This window comes from Leucoraja erinacea, chromosome 8 (genome assembly GCF_028641065.1).
Source record: "Leucoraja erinacea ecotype New England chromosome 8, Leri_hhj_1, whole genome shotgun sequence".
In the NCBI taxonomy this organism is placed as follows: Eukaryota; Metazoa; Chordata; class Chondrichthyes; order Rajiformes; family Rajidae; genus Leucoraja; species Leucoraja erinaceus.
Window position 1 is genome coordinate 45,513,824 of NC_073384.1, and position 19,072 is coordinate 45,532,895.

At 42.5% G+C, this 19,072-nt stretch overlaps 1 protein-coding gene across 2 annotated transcripts in view; it reads left to right on the plus strand.

Annotated features, from left to right (window-relative positions):
• Window positions 1-19,072, plus strand: part of camkmt (calmodulin-lysine N-methyltransferase) — a 295,734-nt gene that overhangs the window by 16,000 nt on the left and 260,662 nt on the right. For both annotated transcript variants that reach the window (XM_055639630.1, XM_055639631.1), the window contains exons 2-3: window positions 3,758-3,933; window positions 5,162-5,226. In XM_055639630.1, the coding sequence (XP_055495605.1) occupies window positions 3,758-3,933; window positions 5,162-5,226 (241 nt within the window). The remainder of the gene's footprint in view (window positions 1-3,757; window positions 3,934-5,161; window positions 5,227-19,072) is intronic.

Genomic DNA, 19,072 nt, shown 5'->3' on the forward strand with positions numbered 1-19,072 from the left:
CGGTGCAATGAGCGGGGAGCTGGAGAGGGGAGGGAAGGGGTCACACACATGGCCGGGAAGCAGAGGGGTGTAGGTGGGGTGAAACTGAAGGGAGCGACAATCTACTGCTGCCTGCACGCTGAGTTAAAAAGTTCCCACGCAAGACTCACGATACACTGTGTATCGTGAGTCTACCGTGGGAACTTTTTAACTCAGCTGGCAGGTAGCAGCATATTGTCAATTATTAACCCTCCCGCGCAATATACCCTCACCTTCTCTTTTATGAATGGGGATTTAGTTCCCCTTTCTTCGAGGACCGACCGGAGGTTCCGCTGTCACCTCTGTGGGCCGCCCTCGGTGAACGTTTTCAAGGACCTTTCTTCAAGGACCGAAAAAATGTCGCTATTCGGAGGTTTTCGTTATTTGGATCTTCGGATAAAAGGTTGTGCACCTGTACTCCTGATCCGTTCCTGTGGATTGGAGGGTAGCTAATGTTGTCCCACTTTTTAAGAAAGGCGGGAGGGAGAAAACAGGGAATTATAGACCGGTTAGCCTGACATCGGTGGTGGGGAAGATGCTGGAGTCAATTATAAAAGATGAAATAGCCACACATTTGGATAGCAGTAACAGGATCGTTAAGAGTCAGCATGGATTTACGAAGGAAATCATGCTTGACTAATCTTCTGGAATTTTTTGAAGATGTAACTAGGAAAATGGACAAGGGAGAACCAATGGATGTATTGTACCTGGACTTTCAGAAAGCATTTGATAAGAGATTAGTGGGCAAAATTAGGGCAAATGGTATTGGGGGTAGAGTGCTGACATGGATAGAGAAGTGGTTGGCAGACAGGAAACAGAGTAGGGATTAACAGGTCCCTTTCAGAATGGTAGGCAGTGACTAGTGGGGTACCGCAAGGCTCAGTGCTGGGACCGCAGCTATTTACAATATGCATCAATGATTTGGATGAAGGGATTCAAAGTAACATTAGCAAATTTGCAGACGACACAAAGCTGGGTGGCAGTGTGAACTGTGAGGAGGATGAAAAGAGAATGCAGGGTGACTTGGACAGGTTGGGGTAGTGGGCAGATGCATGGCAGATGAAGTTTAATGCGGATAAATGTGAAGTTATCCACTTTGGTAGCAAAAACAGGAAGGCAGATTACTATCTAAATGGCGTCAAGTTGGGAAAAGGGGAAGTACAACGGGATCTGGGGGTCCTTGTATATCAGTCTATGAAAGTAAGCATGCAGGTACAGCAGGCAGTGAAGAAAGCGAATGGCATGTTGGGCTTTATAACAAAAGGAATTGAATATAGAAGCAAAGAGGTCCTTCTGCAGTTGTACAGAGCCCTAGTGGGACCATACCTAGAGTATTGTGTGCAGTTCTGGTCCCCTAATTTGAGGAAGGACATTCTTGCTATTGAGGGAGTGCAGCGTTGGTTTACAAGGTTAATTCCCGGGATGGTGGGACTGTCATATGCTGAGATAATGGAGCAGTTGGGCTTGTACACTCTGGAGTTTAGAAGGATGAGAGGAGATCTCATTGAAACGTATAAGATTGTTAAGGGTTTGGACTCGCTGGAGGCAGGAAACATGGCCCGATGTTGGGGGAGCCCAGAACCAGGGGCCACAGTTTAAGATTAAGGAGTAAGCCATTTAGAACGGAGACAAGGAAACACTTTTTCTCCCAGAGAGTGGTGAGTCTGTGGAATTCTCTACCTCAGAGGGCGGTGGAGGCAGGTTCTCTGGATGCTTTCAAGAGAGAACTAGATAGGGCTCTTAAAAATAGCAGAGTCAGGGGATATGGGGAGAAGGCAGGAACAGGGTACTGATTGGGGATGATCAGCCAAGATCATCTTGGCTGATCATCCCACAGAGAGTGGTGAATCTCTGGAACTCTCTGCCACAGAGGGTAGTTGTGGCCAGTTCATTGGTTATATTTAAGAGGGAGTTAGATGTGGCCTTTGTGGCCAAGGGGATCAGAGGGTATGGAGAGAAGGCAGGTATGGGATACTGAGTTGGATGATCAGCCATGATCATATTGAATGGCGGTGCAGGCTCGAAGGGCCGAATGGCCTACTCCTGCACCTAATTTCTATGTTTCTATGTTTCTAAGATCACGTTGAATGGTGGTGCTGGCACGAAGGGCCGAATGGCCTACTCCTGCACCTATTGTCTGTTGTCTCTGTAGATCAGGCAGCATCCCTGGAGAACATGGATCGGTGAAGTTTTGGGTGACTGAAAGGAGGGTGCCAACCCAAAACGTTAGCTATCCATGTTCTCCAGGGATGCTGCCTGAACCACTGAGTTACTCCAGCATTCTGTCTTTCTTTGGTAAACCAACATCTGCAGCTCATTATTTCTACTAAATGCTCAGATTTTGGATCCAATATTCAACAAAGTTGTCATTGCCAAAATATTTTGGGAAAAGCTAAAAAGCTAACGCCATTGATTGAGAAATCTTTGCCTGAGGACTGAGGGATGAAGCTGTGATCTTGGAAGAAGGATTTGCGCAGGTTTAAGGACTGCATGGACAATTGTAAGAGGACAGGCAGGCATATCCTCACCCAAATTGCTCGTCAGAGTTATAGATGGATACACAATTGGGTCTGACTTCCCAGTCAAAGCTGATAATCCCTTCTTGTCTGTAATCTCAGACACCGTTTGTTTTTTGTTTTTTTAAATCTCAGTGAAATCTCATAACTTTTAACTGCACCAGAAATAGTTGTTAAATTTCACATATCCTTAAAATTACACCTCCATCACTGTTTTTGGAAAATCAGTTCCATAGAGTCTGCCTGGTCATAATATCCTTCCAGTGTTGGAGTTACTTGATTTGCAGTCAAAAGTTTGTGCACAATTTGCCCTTGTTTTCTCGCTCTTATGCCTCTTTTCGGTCATACTTGTGATTTTTCTCTCTGTTATGGCTCAAACTATTTATTCCTGCAGGTTTCAGGTGCTATTTTTCGAGCCCCTAGGTGTCTCTGTATAACCACTGTGTGATTTTTTCGAAGTGTAGCATACCAGCTACCACAAAGAATTACAGATTGAAGCCTTGCTGCAATAGAGGGGAATCCAGGACTACTAGGCTGCAAGCTCTGCTGCATGGATGTTCCCACCAATGTCCTTTTGAGTTTCCACCCCACATATCTCTAATTCCTCATTCCTGGAACAAATGCAATGTTAAGCTCGTGTGTAGCCTTTTAAAAGTCTTCACCTACTTCCTAAATTGTGTAGACAAGTATTTATATCCAAATGATCACCCAACAAGTGCTGTTTATGAGTTTAAGAATTTTGGTCAAAGATTTGGTGCTTTTTGTGCTGCTTTAAAACAAAGTATCTTTTTAATACTTTATTAATCTTCTCGTTTGCCTGCAAAGAAATATGAGCAAACCACCTCAGAGCTCTCTTCTCCTGTGATTATTTCCTTTGTGTAAGTGTTGGAATGTGAACTGTGTTGCCATGCAACTCTTGACATAAACACTTTACAGGGCCCAAGTACTGATGTTGGCATTCTTTGGCAAAGATGACTAAATTACTTCTCAATTAAAGAGGTATCCATTCCCATATAAATGTTTTGTTAAAACTTTCAATTTAGCATTTCTGACTGCAATGGAAATCTTATTGGAAAATTTCCAATGTAAATGGGCATGAAAATGTGATTGCTGCCCCCCCTGACACTATACTGTTGCTTTTGTTCCATAACTGATAAATACTATCCTGTTCAATGAAACTGAAATCATAAGACATGTGTCATTGTCATTTTTCCTTCCAATAGGTGTTAAAACAGAAGAGGGTAGATAAAGAAAATCTGCAGCAGGTTTCCATCAGAAAATCTTTGACTTTCAACGTATTTTACACAGATGTGGTGAAGAAATTGGAGGCAGATTCTGATAATGAAATGTGGGTGGAGTACACATGCATTCCCTATCCACAGCATAGGGTGTATATAAGGTAAACTATTCTTGAATATCTTTTCATCTGTACAGAATGAAACAACAAAAATATTAATCTCAGATTACGTGACATCTACTAACAACAAAAGCTTTTCACTGACTATAAACTAAACTGAACTGAACTGAACCCTTGTAATCACTGCTCCCCTTACTCTGGTTTTCATCTGTCTATGGCTCCCACTTTATTCTCCAATTTAGAAGTTTCAGTTATCTCTTCTGTGATTGTCATTAAACTGCCGGAAAACATATTATGGTATCAGAACAATTAGCCAAAGTGAAAATAATTGATACAAATCAGTCTGAAGATTTTTTTTTTTCGATAAAAGGCCTTGATTGGTTTTTTGACATATTTGAACCATAAATGTGACTAAGATACCTGCTTGCCGTCTGGTTCCGAATTTAATAGTTTTTTATTAAAACCTTTTTTTTTTTTTTTTTTTAAAAAGAGTCAATAGTGTTTTATTGTCATATGTCCTACAAAGGAACATCAACATTCTTACTTGCACTGACACCACAGATATGTAAGCATTGTAATCAGTAGACACCATAATAAACAACAAAAAGAAGTTAAATAATTTTAAAAAATGAACAAAATCAAAGCCCTGAACCCCTAGTGCAATCAAGGTAGTTTGGAGTTTGGTTGGATTATGTAGTGAATGTCCAGGGAAAAAACTGTTTCTAAACCTGGGTGTTACAGTTTTCAGACTGTTGCAGGAGTGAAATGAGAGCATGGCCAGGGTGGTGTGGGTCTTTGGTGGCTGCTTTTTTGAGTTTTAACTTTTTAACTTTATATCTGATACTTCACCAACACAATCTCACATACTGCTTAAATTAACGAGTTAATAATTAAGAAGATTGCTTTACAATGTTGAAATGTAATACTGTCGAGTACTCTTGATGGACTGGACAGTGCTCATCACTTTTGTACATTCATATGCAAGCATTGATGATAAGTGACAGAACACTCTTTATCAGGGTATCACAGCTGTTCCTGAACCCACCCTTGCTAGACATACATCTGTTAGGCTTAGATGATGAGCTTACTTATTTTTATTCTGTTTACTAAAAGAATGGAAAGTGATTGCTAACACAGATAAAAATCAATGGTTAAAAGAAATGTATTTGCATATTTGTATCTATAAATGCTGTGATTTTTTGTTAAAAATGTATTGGGATTTTAAACATCTTTCACTATGTTGTACTTAACATTCCTTTGCTTTGTTAAGGCACAGTGTTGGTCCACTGAATGTTGAAGATGTTCTCACCAGTTTTGACAACACTGGAAATGTCTGTGAGTTCATTTCATTTAATGTTCATATGAGATGTTGCTTTTGAAAAATGTCAGAGCAAGTTTATTTTTTTATTTTTTTAAAGGCTAAGTATTTATCCTAGTAGTGATATGACAGTCACTTCAAGGCACTGGTGCTCCCATAGAGTTTTGCCAAATGCTACGCTGATAGTCTGAAGTTAGGAGTTTGGTAAGCGAAGACATTAACAGGTTTGCCAAAAGTATTCTGATATAAATATTATTTCTTATTTGCTTTTACTGAACTCGTTAATTCTTTTAACTTTATATCTGATACTTCACCAACACAATCTTGCGTACTGCTTAAATTAATGAGTTAATAATTAAGAAGATTACTTTACAACTTTGAAATGTAATACTGTCAAGCACATTTTAATTGTAATTTTTGCATTGCTACTCCGTTATCTGCTTTGGTGCTGGTGGGTTTGTGTGTGGGGTTTTTGTTGACTTTACATATAAAAGACTATGTACAATCATTGTTCGTTAGGTGGTACACGATGCATACAACGAGCATTTAAGGTGTTTAACAAAAAAACAATGATTCAACAACTACAAATTATTTATTGCCATCATTTCGACTAACAATCTTGCAGGCACTGATTTGTACATCAACACACATGATCTGCTTGAGGTACTAAAACAATATCTTATTTAAACATTTCTTTTACAGCATTTTTAATATGTTGAGATATTTTGCGTTTGTTTGAAACTTCGTATTTAGGTGACTGGGCTTCAAAGATTGCAAGCGGTTCAGTGAGATTGGAAGTGTGGGTAGATATGATGCGCCTGTTTTATGAAAGATGAATTGCAGTTTTCCTTCCCAGAACAGTATTCACGTTTTCATTTTGGGTTGGAAATGACTGTGTGGAGTCGTGAGTTACTGTCCTAACACCACACTTGAGGTAAAGGTATGCTTTTTGGTGCCTAGAATACCAGTTATTGGCAGTGGAACCTCAATGATTATATAACTTGGCCCACATAACAAGCCCATATAACTTGGCATTGAATTGCTGATGTGGATTTGAAATATCACAGCAATTCTGTGGCTGTTGCTTGGTTGACCTGACAAAGTCTGGCACTATTTCATTGTAATTGCAGGTGCCAAATATTGTGGAGAAGAGACCATTGCCACCAAGGATGGTGAACGGGTATAAAATCAAAGTAGATGTGGGAGTCTGTGGACGTAAAATATGTTAGTGACTTGAGATGAGCCATGTAATGATGAACACAGGATGGACAAAGTCAATGGAAGTCATGACATGTTGGAATTGTATCTGTGTGTAGAATGCGACACCAATGTATTTGTTAAGACTCCGAGAAAGAGTTGGGGGGTGAATATTCCCAAATAAGCCGAGAACAAGGACTGTTCCACGTATCCAACAAAAAGCTGGGTGTAGCTAGGACCCATGTGAGATTTCAAAATTGTACCTTTTAATCTGGAGCAAGTGAGTGGTCCAATAACCATAGGCATCTAATGAAAAGGAAATCCACAATGCACGATCTCAGGCTGATTTAGGGCGGCACAATGGAGCAGCGGTAGAGTTGTTGCTTTACAGCGTCAGTGACTCTGGTTCGATCCTGACTACGGGTGTTGGCTGTATGGTGTTTGTATGTTCTCCCTGTGACTGACTGGGTTTTCTCCAAGTCCTCCGGTCTACTCCCACATTCTATAGATGTACAGGTTTGAAGGTTAATTGGCCTTGGTAAAAATAGTAAATTGTCCCTAGTGTGTTGGATAGTGGTGGTGTGCGGTGTGCTCGTTGGTCGGCATAGACTCGTTGGGGCAAATGGCCTGTTTCCGCGCGGTATGACTAAAGTTTTTCTGAAGTAGAAGACTGTCTTTTACCCAGAGTAGGGGAATCAAGAACCAGAGGATATGTTTAAGGTTAGGGTGAGGGAAAGATTTGATAGCAACATGAGGGGCAACCTTTTTTACACAAAGGGTGATACGGATATGGAATGAGCAGCCAGAGGAGGTAGTTGAGGCAGATATTGCCACAATGTTTAAAAAGTATTTGGAGCAGTACATGGTTAGGATTGGTTTAGAGGGATATGGGCCTAACACAGGCAGGTGGGACTTGTGTAGGTGTGGCATGTTGGTTGGCGTGGACAGGTTGAGCTGAAGGGCCTGTTTCCACGCGCTATGACTGTATGTGCCCTGCATAATTGGGGGCAGCACAGAGAGTGGTGGGTGTCTTGAATGCACTGCCAGCAGTGGTGATGGAGGCAGATACGTAAGATGGTTACATTTAAATAATTTTTAGATAGGTACATGGATTTATGTATGGTATATTGTATTTATGTATGGTATATCTGATCTGTTTGGAAAGCATGCAAAGCAAAGCTTTTCAATGTAATTCTCGGTACATGTAACAATAATAAACCTAAACCAGGGAGTGGAGGGCTACAGATCGTGTGTAGGCAGGGAAGATTAGTTTAACGTGGCATCATGTTTGGTGTGGATGTTGTGGGCCAAATGGCCTGTTCCTGTGCTGTATTGTTCTATGTTCCAACACTCCCAGTGATATGCTCATGTGTAAACAAAAGCAGTTTCAATTCGGTAATTGGATGATGCTGCAAGGCTGAAAAACAGCCTGAAAGGTGAAACTTAGATTGGTGGACCAAGAGATAACCCCGATTATACCGTATGTGCTCTCCAGCTGCAAGAGTACTTAATCCATCAATTAAAACTCTCTCCAAAAACACTTCCAGCTTTTCCACTTAGAGACTCACCAACATATTGCACAGAACATTAATTATGCTGTTAGCACTTAATTACATGGTTGCATCTCTCATGGTAGAGTGTGACATAATTAGCTCCCAACCTCATCTCTCATGAGAATTGGATGTTTAGTATTTCTGAAATAACCCTGTGATCAAACACTACGCATGTATTGTCCTATGAATATCTATTTCACTGTTATAATCATCATGCCATTAATTCCTGGAACTGATTATATAATTTTACGAAACATTTCTTTTTTTTTGTCAAACGAACAAAGTATGATTATCTGGTACAAGAATCCTTCCTCTCAGCTAGTTCAATGAATTGTACTAACAATTTTAAAGTAAAGGTTTGCATGTTTGAATTTTACTGAATAATGAAATGTGTATTAAAGTACAGAGCCTTTGGTACAGTGTGTTGTGTATGATCGTATCTGATACCGTGTTGCAGGATTTGTCAAAAGCATTGTAGCTTTTTTTTTGTTGTGCAGTATCTTAAGACTGAATAATGTGGATGTCACAAATTGATGTCATTACTAGCATCAAAGCAGCAGCTCCCGCTGTTTCATAAAATGCCATCTCCTGCAATAATGAAGCTATTTGCCACCAATATAATCTTTAACCATTGTGCTTTTCCGCAAATACAAAGTGTAATTGAGTTGCACAGCTCGTATTCTTGTAAACATTCAGTCAGCCTTACAACTTGATAGCAATACAGCTAGGTTGAATTTATTTTGTTTTAATGAGTCTTGCAGCTTTGCTCTTTGCGTGTGCTGGTATTTATGCTGTTTTTTTCCCCTCTTACCCGTAACTAATTTGACGCAATTACTTTTGGGCCTATTGAGTTCATGGTATTTTAACACATTTAATTATTATAATTGGGGGAAAAAAACGTACAGTAACAACATGCCAACCTGTTTTTCTTTTTGAATTGATTATTTGGTCAAAAAACCGAATGGCAAATATTTTGTTTTTTATTTGGACTTGGTGCAAACATTGAGGACTAACATTCAGAAATGTGCACTTACAAATCTGCATCTCTCCTTCCAAGCTCTGAGCATGTGCTGTGACATCTGAAAGCTGAGATAATGTAGCTCAACTTGAGTGAAAGGTCAAAATTTATCATCCTTGGCCATTGGCATTTAAGGCTGAATAATGTGGGTGTCACAAATTGATGTCAATACTAGCATCAAAGCAGCAGCATCGGAATGAACAATGCCAAATCTATATGGCCAAACTTCAGTGGTTATCAGAACTGCATTTTGCACCTCTGGCAAGTCTCAATATGCTGACTACTTCATCAAATGTGTAAACATTTGCCAGTTCTCTAGTTTCCTCTAGAGGGCAGGTTTTACTGCCACCAGCAGGGTTTTTTTTTTAGCCTAGATGAAATACAGCAAGAGGCATATTGACAGTCTCCTTGCCTGGCTGGTGGACAATGCAAGCTCTACAGAGAGAGAGAGCAGCGAAGGTCAGAATTGAACTCTGGGCCCAAGAGCTGTGAAGCATCGGCTCTACCACCTGTGTCATTGTGTCAGCCAAGGACAGTGTTATAGTTGTTGTGATCTGCCTGATGTTCGTTCCTGAGATGTCTAAAGGGCCTGTCCAACTTACGCGATTTTTTTTCGGCGACTTGCCGGCACCCGTCATAGTCGCAGCAGGTTGCTGAAAATGTTCAACATGTTGAAAATCCAGCGGCGACCAGAAAAAGGTAGACTCTTAGGGCAACTGCTCACCACCAAACAGGCGTCACCCCCGCGACATGTCGTACCTTTTTCTGGTCGCCGCTGGATTTTCAACATGTTGAAAATTTTCAACAACCTGCTGCAACTATGACTAGTGCCAGCAAGTCGCCGAAAAAATTGCTTAAGTGGAACAGGCCCTTAACTTTGTTTTGCATTGATTAAATTCACTTGACAGCTAATTATAGGGCCCAAGGGATTAATGTAGAGCAGAAGGTTCTAGGAGTACAAGTACATAGTTCTTCTGATATTGGCATCACACATAGATGGGGTGGTGAAGAAGGTATTTGGCATGGTGACATTCATCAGTTAGGGAATTATGTAACAGTTGTACAAGACATTTGTGAGGCCAGATTTGGAGTGCTGTGTTTAGGTTTAACAATAGATGATAGACAATGGGTGCAGGAGTAGGCCATTTGGTCCTTCGAGCCAGCACTGCCATTCACCGCCTACTCCTGCACCTATTTTCTATGTTTCTATGTTTAAGATTTACAAGGGTGTTGCCAGGGCTTGAGGCCCTGAGCCTTTGGGAGAAGTTGGGTATGCTGACACTTTATTCTTTAAAGCGCAAGAGGCTGAGGGTTGATCTTGTGGAGGTGTAAAACAAAATTCATTAGGGGAATAGATAGGTTGAATGCACAAAGTAATTTTCCCAGGGTTGGGGAACCAAGAACTAGAGGACCCAGGATTTAGTAGGATCCTGAGAGGGAAACCTTTTCACACAGAGGTTAGTGGGTACATGGAACGAGCTGTCCAAGAAAATAGTAATGGAGGAAGCCCACAACAGCCCTTGGCCTTAAAATAATTTAGATGATTGCTGTAGTACATTGTTAAATATTTCAAACATGACTTGTTGTAATATTATAGATTACCAACATTTCTTGTGGGTGGGGTTATTTAAAAGTGCAAAACATTGTGAGGTGTATTTGAATGGATACCGAGTGGAAAGATGACCTGTTTTTCTTTTGGTTTCCAAAATGTAGTTGTGAAGAGAACCACCCACAACCCCAACAAACATTAAGAAGCATATCCAAAATATTACTGTCAATGTTATTTGATTATTTACTGAGTCAATGAAAGAGCAAATTTTGTAACTTTAGATTGCATAGAAATCTAATTTTAAATGAAGGTTACTTCATGATGGTATCTAATTTACTTGCTATGATAATGATATCAAATGTGACTTGTTTTGGTGCATTCGGAATTGAATATATTCTAAAGTTTATTTTTGGAAATATTATAAATAAAATAGAACTCGGTGGATCAGCCAACATCTATGAAGGGAATAGATAGGCAACATTTGGATTGGGATCCTTTAGCCCGAATCTATCCATTCCCTCCACATATATTGCCTGAGTCTGAAGAAGGATCTCGACCTGAAACGTCACCCATTCCTTCTCTCCAGAGATGCTGCCTGTCCCGCTGAGTTACTCCAGCATTTTGTATCTATCTTCGATTAAAACCACCATCTGCAGTTCCTTCCTACACATTTTGTCTGCTCTACTGCAAAATCTGCTCAAGGTATGTCTACATTGACGAAGTTCTCCTCCTCTCTCTGACGAGTGTTCAGCAACAGCCTCTCTCACTGCTCCCCCTCTGAGTTTCTCCTGTTCTTTGTGGTTTGCTCAAGGTGATCATTAAAACAGAAATAAAAAATATGGAGTCACGCATGAAGAGAACGAGGCAAGCTCGGAGTGAGGTTGCTAATTATATCTTCATAGGTTGACTTGTCAATAATGCTCTTAGGCATTTCAAATGGCAGAGGTAAACACAAATTTTAAAACTAGTTTTTTTTTAAATAATCCACATGACTGATGTAATAATTCCAATAATTGTTTTTGGGATTTTGTAATGACATTGGTTTCAAAAGTACCTTGTCTAATTCTGCTAAAATATGTTCTGGGTTTTGTTGTATAGAGTTTTACTGTGTGGAAACAGACCCTTCGACCCAATTTGTCCACACTGGCCAACATGTCCCATCTACACTTGTCTCACCTTACTACGTTTGGCCCATACCCTTATAGATTTGTCCTATTCATGTACCTGTCTAAATGTTTCTAAAAATTGGGATACTACCTCCTCCAGCAGCTCATTCCATACACCCACCACACTTTGTGTGAAAATGTTACCCATCGGGTTCTAATTAAATCTCCCCCTCCCTCCACTTAAACCTATGTCCCCTGGTTCTTGATTTCCCCTACTCTGGGCAAGAGATTCTGTGAGATTACCCGATCTATTCCTCTAATTATTTTACAGGAATTTGACCACTCTTTGACTGGAGTTATAATTGTCGACTATCTAATTCGGGGTTGGCTTCTTTGTAGCTCTGTGAGCAGGTAAAGCTGCAGTGCGACTCTTCAGACGATCAGATTTAAGAATCCTCATTGGGCAATGGAGAATTCAATCGGGGAAATATACAGCAGGTGAACCATAAATAAAATAGCAATTGGTAAGTGCAGAGGTTATCAAAGCAGATAGGTAAGAGTAACACTAAAACAAATTCAATTGACAAAAAAACTCTGGTGTTAATTTTTTCTGAGGAATGAGATTCAACAATTGTAAATTTATTATTTTTTTTCTTGTCTAGATTGTGCTTCCGCAGAAACTATCACTTTTTGCTGCATTTAAAATTCGTGCCAAATTGCTTGTATTTATCAACTTTTTTCAGCAGCGGATCCACAGGTAATCTGTAGAATACACAATCCAGGTTCATGATATTTAGGTTATTTTGGTGCCAAGGAATTAATGGGCAATGAAAACAGCAGTCCACCAGGTAGAGAGGTGAACAATGCCCAGTAGTGGCTACTGGATTCACAAAGGAGGGCACTTGCTGGAATCTTGGGCAAAACACAAAGTGCTGGAGGAAGTCAGCAGGTCAGGCAACTTCTGTGGGGATGGGCAGGCGAGGTTTCGGATTTGGTCCCTTCTTCAAATATGTCATGTGCCTTCCCTCCTCAGACGCTGCCTGACCCGTTGAGTATCTGCAAAACTTTGCGTATGGCCGCTACTAGATTTTCGTATTTAGTGGAACATGCAGAGGTTCTGAATGATGTACTGTATGAGAATACCAAGCTCTCCTCACCTTGCTGTGAAATGTTACCATGTTTACCAAATGATTAAAATCTCAATCTGCAGCGAGATGCTGAATTGCCTGTTAGAATTATTGGGCAACTATTCTTGATCTCGCCCTTAAAAGCAGTAGATATTTAATCATTCATTCAAATATTCACATTTTTTATAATTCACGTTGAATTGTTTTGTGGCAAGTTGGTGTGCTAAAAATAAACCCTGCTTGACATCAGTTGGGAAACTCCTACAAGAAAATTGCCCAACTAATTAAAGGGCAACAATAAATAAGGCTGCGAGGAAATTGATTCTGTGATAAAGTCTGAAGGTTCAAGCTAAGGTTAAAAAAAAAAAAGTTTCCAGAGCAAAGTTTTGACATGAGGACAGTCCCAATTCAAGTAATAAGCCACCATATGATAGAAGGTGACATGGCAGCAAAGATAATATAGGAGACAGATATACAAGACTACAGATACTGGAATCTTGAGCAGCAAAATAACTGCTGGAGGAGTTCAGTGGGTTAGGCAGCATCTGTGGAAGGAAATGAACCTGTAGTGTTTTGAGTCTGTTCCCTTCTTCAGATTAAGGGAGATCTTTCACAGTCTGAAGAAGTCCTGACCTGAAACGTTATCTTCCGCAGATGCTGCCTGATAAGTCGGGAAACACTAGAAGAATATTGGGTGGTAACTGTGGGTCAGGCAATGTCTCTGGAGGACATGCATAGGTGACATTTCTTTTAATCCCAATCCGGCAATTATTTCCTTCTAAACTATTCTCTCACATGATCATCAACTCCACCACCCACTCGCACCAGAAAGTAGTGATGAATGTTCAACTGGCACATTGGCCAGCTACAACTGAAAAAGGTTAAATGATGCCATAACCTTGTAAATTTGATAGAACGGATTTGTATATGTTCCCCACGTCACAAACTTAATTGCAATCTCTGGAATGAAAGGCATGCATTTATATTGAGTTTATATTCTCTGGATATTCTGAATTATTTTGGAACTGTAGTCACTGTTGCAATCTAGCAACTGCGTCAATCGGTTTTTGAAAAGGGATATGTTAAGAAGCAACTAATCTGATTTTTAATGATGTAAATATTGCACTATACTGGAACGTCAGTTTGGTGTTTCTACGCTGGAGCATCTGAAATGGGACTTAAACGAACAATCTTCCTTCTAACAGGGGTGAGGGTACAAGGAACTGGCCATGTTAGCACGTGTTTTTATAAAGCACAGTTATGGTGATAATGTAGGTAAACATTGCACACAATACATCACCCATCATTGTAACAAAACAAATCAATATATAATCTAAGGTACACAAAAATGCTGGAGAAACTCAGCGGGTGCAGCAGCATCTATGGAGCAAAGGAAATGGGCGACGTTTCGGGCTGAAACCCTTCTTCAGACTGGTGGGGGGGAGAAGGAAGGAGAAAGGGAGGAGGAGGAGGAGCCCGAGGGCGGGGGGATGGGAGGAGACCGCTCGAGGGTTAAGGAAGGGGAGGAGACAGCAAGGGCTAGCAAAACTGGGAGAATTCAACGTTCATGCCATCAGGACGCAAGCAACCCAGGCGGAATATGAGGTGCTGTTCCTCCAATTTCCGGTGTTGCTCACTCTGGCAATGGAGGAGACCCAGGACAGAGAGGTCGGATTGGGAATGGGAGGGGGAATTGAAGTGCTGAGCCACCGGGAGTTCAGGTAGGTTATTGCGGACTGAGCGGAGGTGTTCGGCGAAACGATCGCCCAACCTCCGCTTAATCTCCCCAATGTAAATCAACTGACATCTAGAGCAGCGGATGCAGTAGATGAGGTTGGAGGAGATACAGGTGAACCTTTGTTGCACCTGGAACGACTGCTTGGGTCCTTGAATGGAGTAGAGGGGGGAGGTGAAGGGACAGGTGTTGCATTTCTTGCGGTTGCAGATTAAAATATATAATCTATTTTGGAAATGACACTGGGGAATACAAGTTTTCTAATTGAGCTCTGCCTTGTGTTTTGAATGGTAAAATTGGATACTTTTTGTACATCTTGCAGTGTGAATCTTTACTAAATGCAATCTAAAACACAGTATCTTCAATAACATAACACATTCTCAGTAGTACACTGAAGGTTTTGGCTCCAATAAATGCTCTTTCACCAGATTAGAACTTGAAACTACAACATTCTGAACCAAGACTTATCTTATCCAGAAGTGACATTTGCAAATGCTACTTAGATTTTTTTTTTTGGAAATTTGTTCTTACTGACATTTGTTGCTTCCCCCCCCCCGCATTTAATCTTTGTTATCCTGGCAATCATTTCTGGTCAGCTTCCATTTGGTTGCTAGGTAATGATAGAGGAGCTGGCGCTGGGTCTTATGGGCCTGTCCCACTTACGCGACTTTTACGACGACTGTTGGCACCCGTCATAGGTTGTTGCAGGTCGCCGAAAATTGTCAACATGTTGAAAATCCAGCGGCGACTAGAAAGACGCTACGACTCTTTGGGCAACTGAGGAGACCACTCGCCACCATACAGGCAACACCCCGGCGACATGTCGCGGGGTGAAGCCTGTATGGTCATGAGTAGTTGCCGAAAGAGTCGTACCTTGTTCTGGTCGCCGCTGGATTCTCAACATGCTACACACTGTTCAGGAAAGGCTACATGACCAATAACAACTGGTGCAACCCTGGAAATATCAAGATGCTTTCCCGTTCCTGCTCGCCGGACCTGGAGCACCTGACTATCTCATGCCGCCCATTCTACCTTCCCCGGGAGTTCGGCTCAGTGATCGTCACAGCTGTCTACATTCCACCACAGGCGGACACCGACGTGGCACTTTCGGCCCTACACGATGTGCTATGTCGACATCAAAACAAGTACCCAGATGTGGCTATGGTGGTGGCTGGAGATTTTAATAAATCAAATCTCAAGAAGGTCATGCCGAACTTCTACCAACACATCACGTGTGCCACCAGGGGGGAGAGAACTTTGGACCACTGCTACACACCGTTCAGGAAAGGCTACAAGGCCGTTTCACTCCCTCCCCTAGGATAATCTGACCACGCTGCCATTTTCCTGTTGCCGAAGTATAAACAGAGGATAGTTCGGGAAGCGGTAGAGACGAGGGATGTAAAGCGGTGGTCTGACCAGTCAGAGGCCATGCTGCAAGATGCACTGAGTGATGTCGACTGGAATATGTTCGAAGCAAGTTCCAGTGACGTCAGTGAGTTCGCGGAAGCAGTCACGGACTTCATCGCAACAGTAACCGACAACATCGTCCCCACAGTAAGGGTAAGCACCTTTCCGAACCAAAAACCCTGGGTAGACAGGTCTGTTCGTGTGGCCCTGAATGCTCGCACCGCTGCCTACAACTCTGGCCTGGCATCAGGAAACATGGACGTCTACAAGGCAGAGTCCTACCGACTGCGAAGGGCGGTGAAGGACGCAAAGAGAAGGTACAGAGACAAGATGGAGTCACAGATGGAGCAGCAGGACACCAGAAGCCTGTGGCAGGGGTTACGGATTGTAACCAACTACCGGAGCACCCCTTCCTCATCCGCATGTGCCGGCACCTCACTAGCTGATGACCTGAACTCCTTTTACGCTCGTTTCGAGAGGGGCAACACCACTCCAGGTCTGCCGACTATCGACAATACCGCCAGCGGGCTGGCTACCGAAGCTGAAGGGAGGAATGTGCACACATTCTCGCTGTCCGAGCACGACGTGAGGAGGGCTCTGACACGGGTGAACACGAGAAAAGCTGCAGGCCCCGATGGCATCTCGGGGCGAGTACTCGAGTCCTGTGCTACGCAGCTAGCTCCAGTGCTCACTACATTATTCAACCTCTCCCTGGACAAGTCCGTGGGCCCTGCCTGCTTCAAAAAATCCATCATTGTACCGGTACCAAAAAATGCCTCCCCAGCCTGTCTGAAGGACTACCGTCCGGTGGCCCTTACCTTGGTAGTCATGAAATGCTTTGAGAGGCTGGTGAAGAAATCACATCTGCGCCTTCCTCCCTCGGAACATGGATCCGTTGTAGTTCGCATATCGTCCGAACAGATCCACGGACGATTCGGTCTCCCTGGTCTTGCACACCGCTCTCTCCCATCTGGACAGCCAGAAGGGGGGCTACGTGAGAATGCTGTTCATAGACTACAGTTCAGCCTTCAACACAATAGTCCCCACCAGACTGGCTGGGAAGCTAATGGAATTGGGGTTCAACACCTCCCTGTGTGCCTGGGTCCTGGACTTTCTCACCTCCAGGCCCCAGGTAGTCAAGATGGGAGGGAATACATTGAAGTCCCTCACCCTGAGCACAGGATCGCCCCAGGGTTGCGTCCTCAGCCCCCTATTGTACTCCCTGTACACACATGACTGTGTGGCTAGGTTCATCTCCAACTCAATAATGTAGTTTGCTGATGACACTGTGGTGGTGGGCCTGATCTCAGACAACGACGAGAAGGCCTAGATAGAGTGGCTGATCTAGCACTCTGGTGCCAGGAAAACAGCCTCCTCTTGAACATCAAAAAAACGAAGGAGCTGATCATGGACTTTAGGATGGCACATCATCTGGGGACGTACACTCCATTGAGGATAAATGGGGATCCTGTGGATAGGGTGAACTGTTTTAAATATCTGGGAGTCCACATCTCTGAGGATATGACATGGGCATCACACGCCTCAGCACTCGTGAGTAAGGCAAGGCAGCGCCTTTACCACCTCAGGCAATTGAGGAAATTCAGAGTGTGTCCGAGGATCCTCCAGTGCTTCTACGCAGCGGCGGTGGAAAGCATCTTGTCAGGAAATATTACCATCTGGTTTGGGAATTGCTCTGCCAAGGACAAGAAGGCTCTGCAGAGAGTAGTGCGTTCGGCCGAACGCACTATGGGAACTTCACTCGCCCCCCTGCAGGAACTATACAACAGGAGGTGTAACTCCAGAGCAAATAAAATCATGGGAGACCCCTTCCACCCCTGCAACGGACTGTTCCAGCTGCTACGGTCAGGCAAACTACTCCGTTGCCATGCGGTGAGAACGGAGAGGTTGAGAAGGAGTTTCTTCCCAGAGGCAATTTGGACTGTAAACTCCTATCTCACCAGGGACTAACTCTACTGAACGTTTTTCCTTCCATTATTTATTATGTAAAAGAATATGTGTGTTATGATTGTGTTTATAGTTTGTTTGGTTGTTTTGTTGTTTGTCTTTTGCACAAAGGTCCGCGAGCATTGCCACTTTCATTTCACTGCACATCTCGTATGTGTATGTGACAAATAAACTTGACTTGAACATTTTCAGCGACCTGCAACGACCTATGACGGGTGCCGATCGTCGTCGTAAAAGTTACGTAATTGGGACAAGCCCGTAAGTGTTGCAAGATTTTTAAATTTACATTGGACATTGTCGTCAGCATTACCATGGGAATTAAATGTCGTTTTTACATCAAAGCCATCGCCATCCATGGTTTTATTATATTAAAAAAATATTTATTTTAAATACATGAGACATTCAATAACTATTCTCGCTGTAGAACAGTGGCTTGTATGAATGTTTGGGTGAGGGGAGTAGATGAAGTGAGGATGGGGGTATTGGAAAAGGTTACTGCAATGTCAGTCTAGCCTAATGGTAATGGAGGTTGTTGGGTGAGAACTGCTGGTGTTTGGTGTTTTCATCAATGCTGAATTATGGCAAAGATCAAAAGACATAGCAGCAGAACTAGGCCATTCAGCCCATCGAGTCTGCTCTATCCACTTTCTAAGTCCTGTTCCCCTGCCTTCTCTCTGTAACCTTTGACGCCCTTACTACTGAAGAACCAATCTATCTCCACCAATGACTTGGCCTCCACGGCAATCTGTGGCAATGAGTTCCACAGATTTATCACTCTCTGGCTAAAGATATTCCTCGATCTCCATTCCAAGACCAAAATGCAATATTGCAGATGACACAAAGCTGGTTGGCAGTGTGAACTGTGAGGAGGATGCTATGAGAATGCAGGGTGACTTGGGCAGGTTGGGTGAGTGGGCAGATGCATAGCAGATGCAGTTTAATGTGGATAAATGTGAGGTTATCCACTTTGGTAGCAAAAACAGGAAGGCAGATTATTATCTAAATGGTGTCAAGTTGGGAAAAGGGGAAGTACAACGGGATCTTGGGGGTGTTTGTTCATCAGTCAATGAACGTAAGCATGCAGGTACAGCAGGCAGTGAAGAAAGCGAATGGCATGCTGGCCTTCATAACAAGAGGAGTTGAGTATAGGAGCAAAGAAGTTCTTCTGTTGTTGTACAGGGCCCTAGTGAGACCACACCTGGAGTA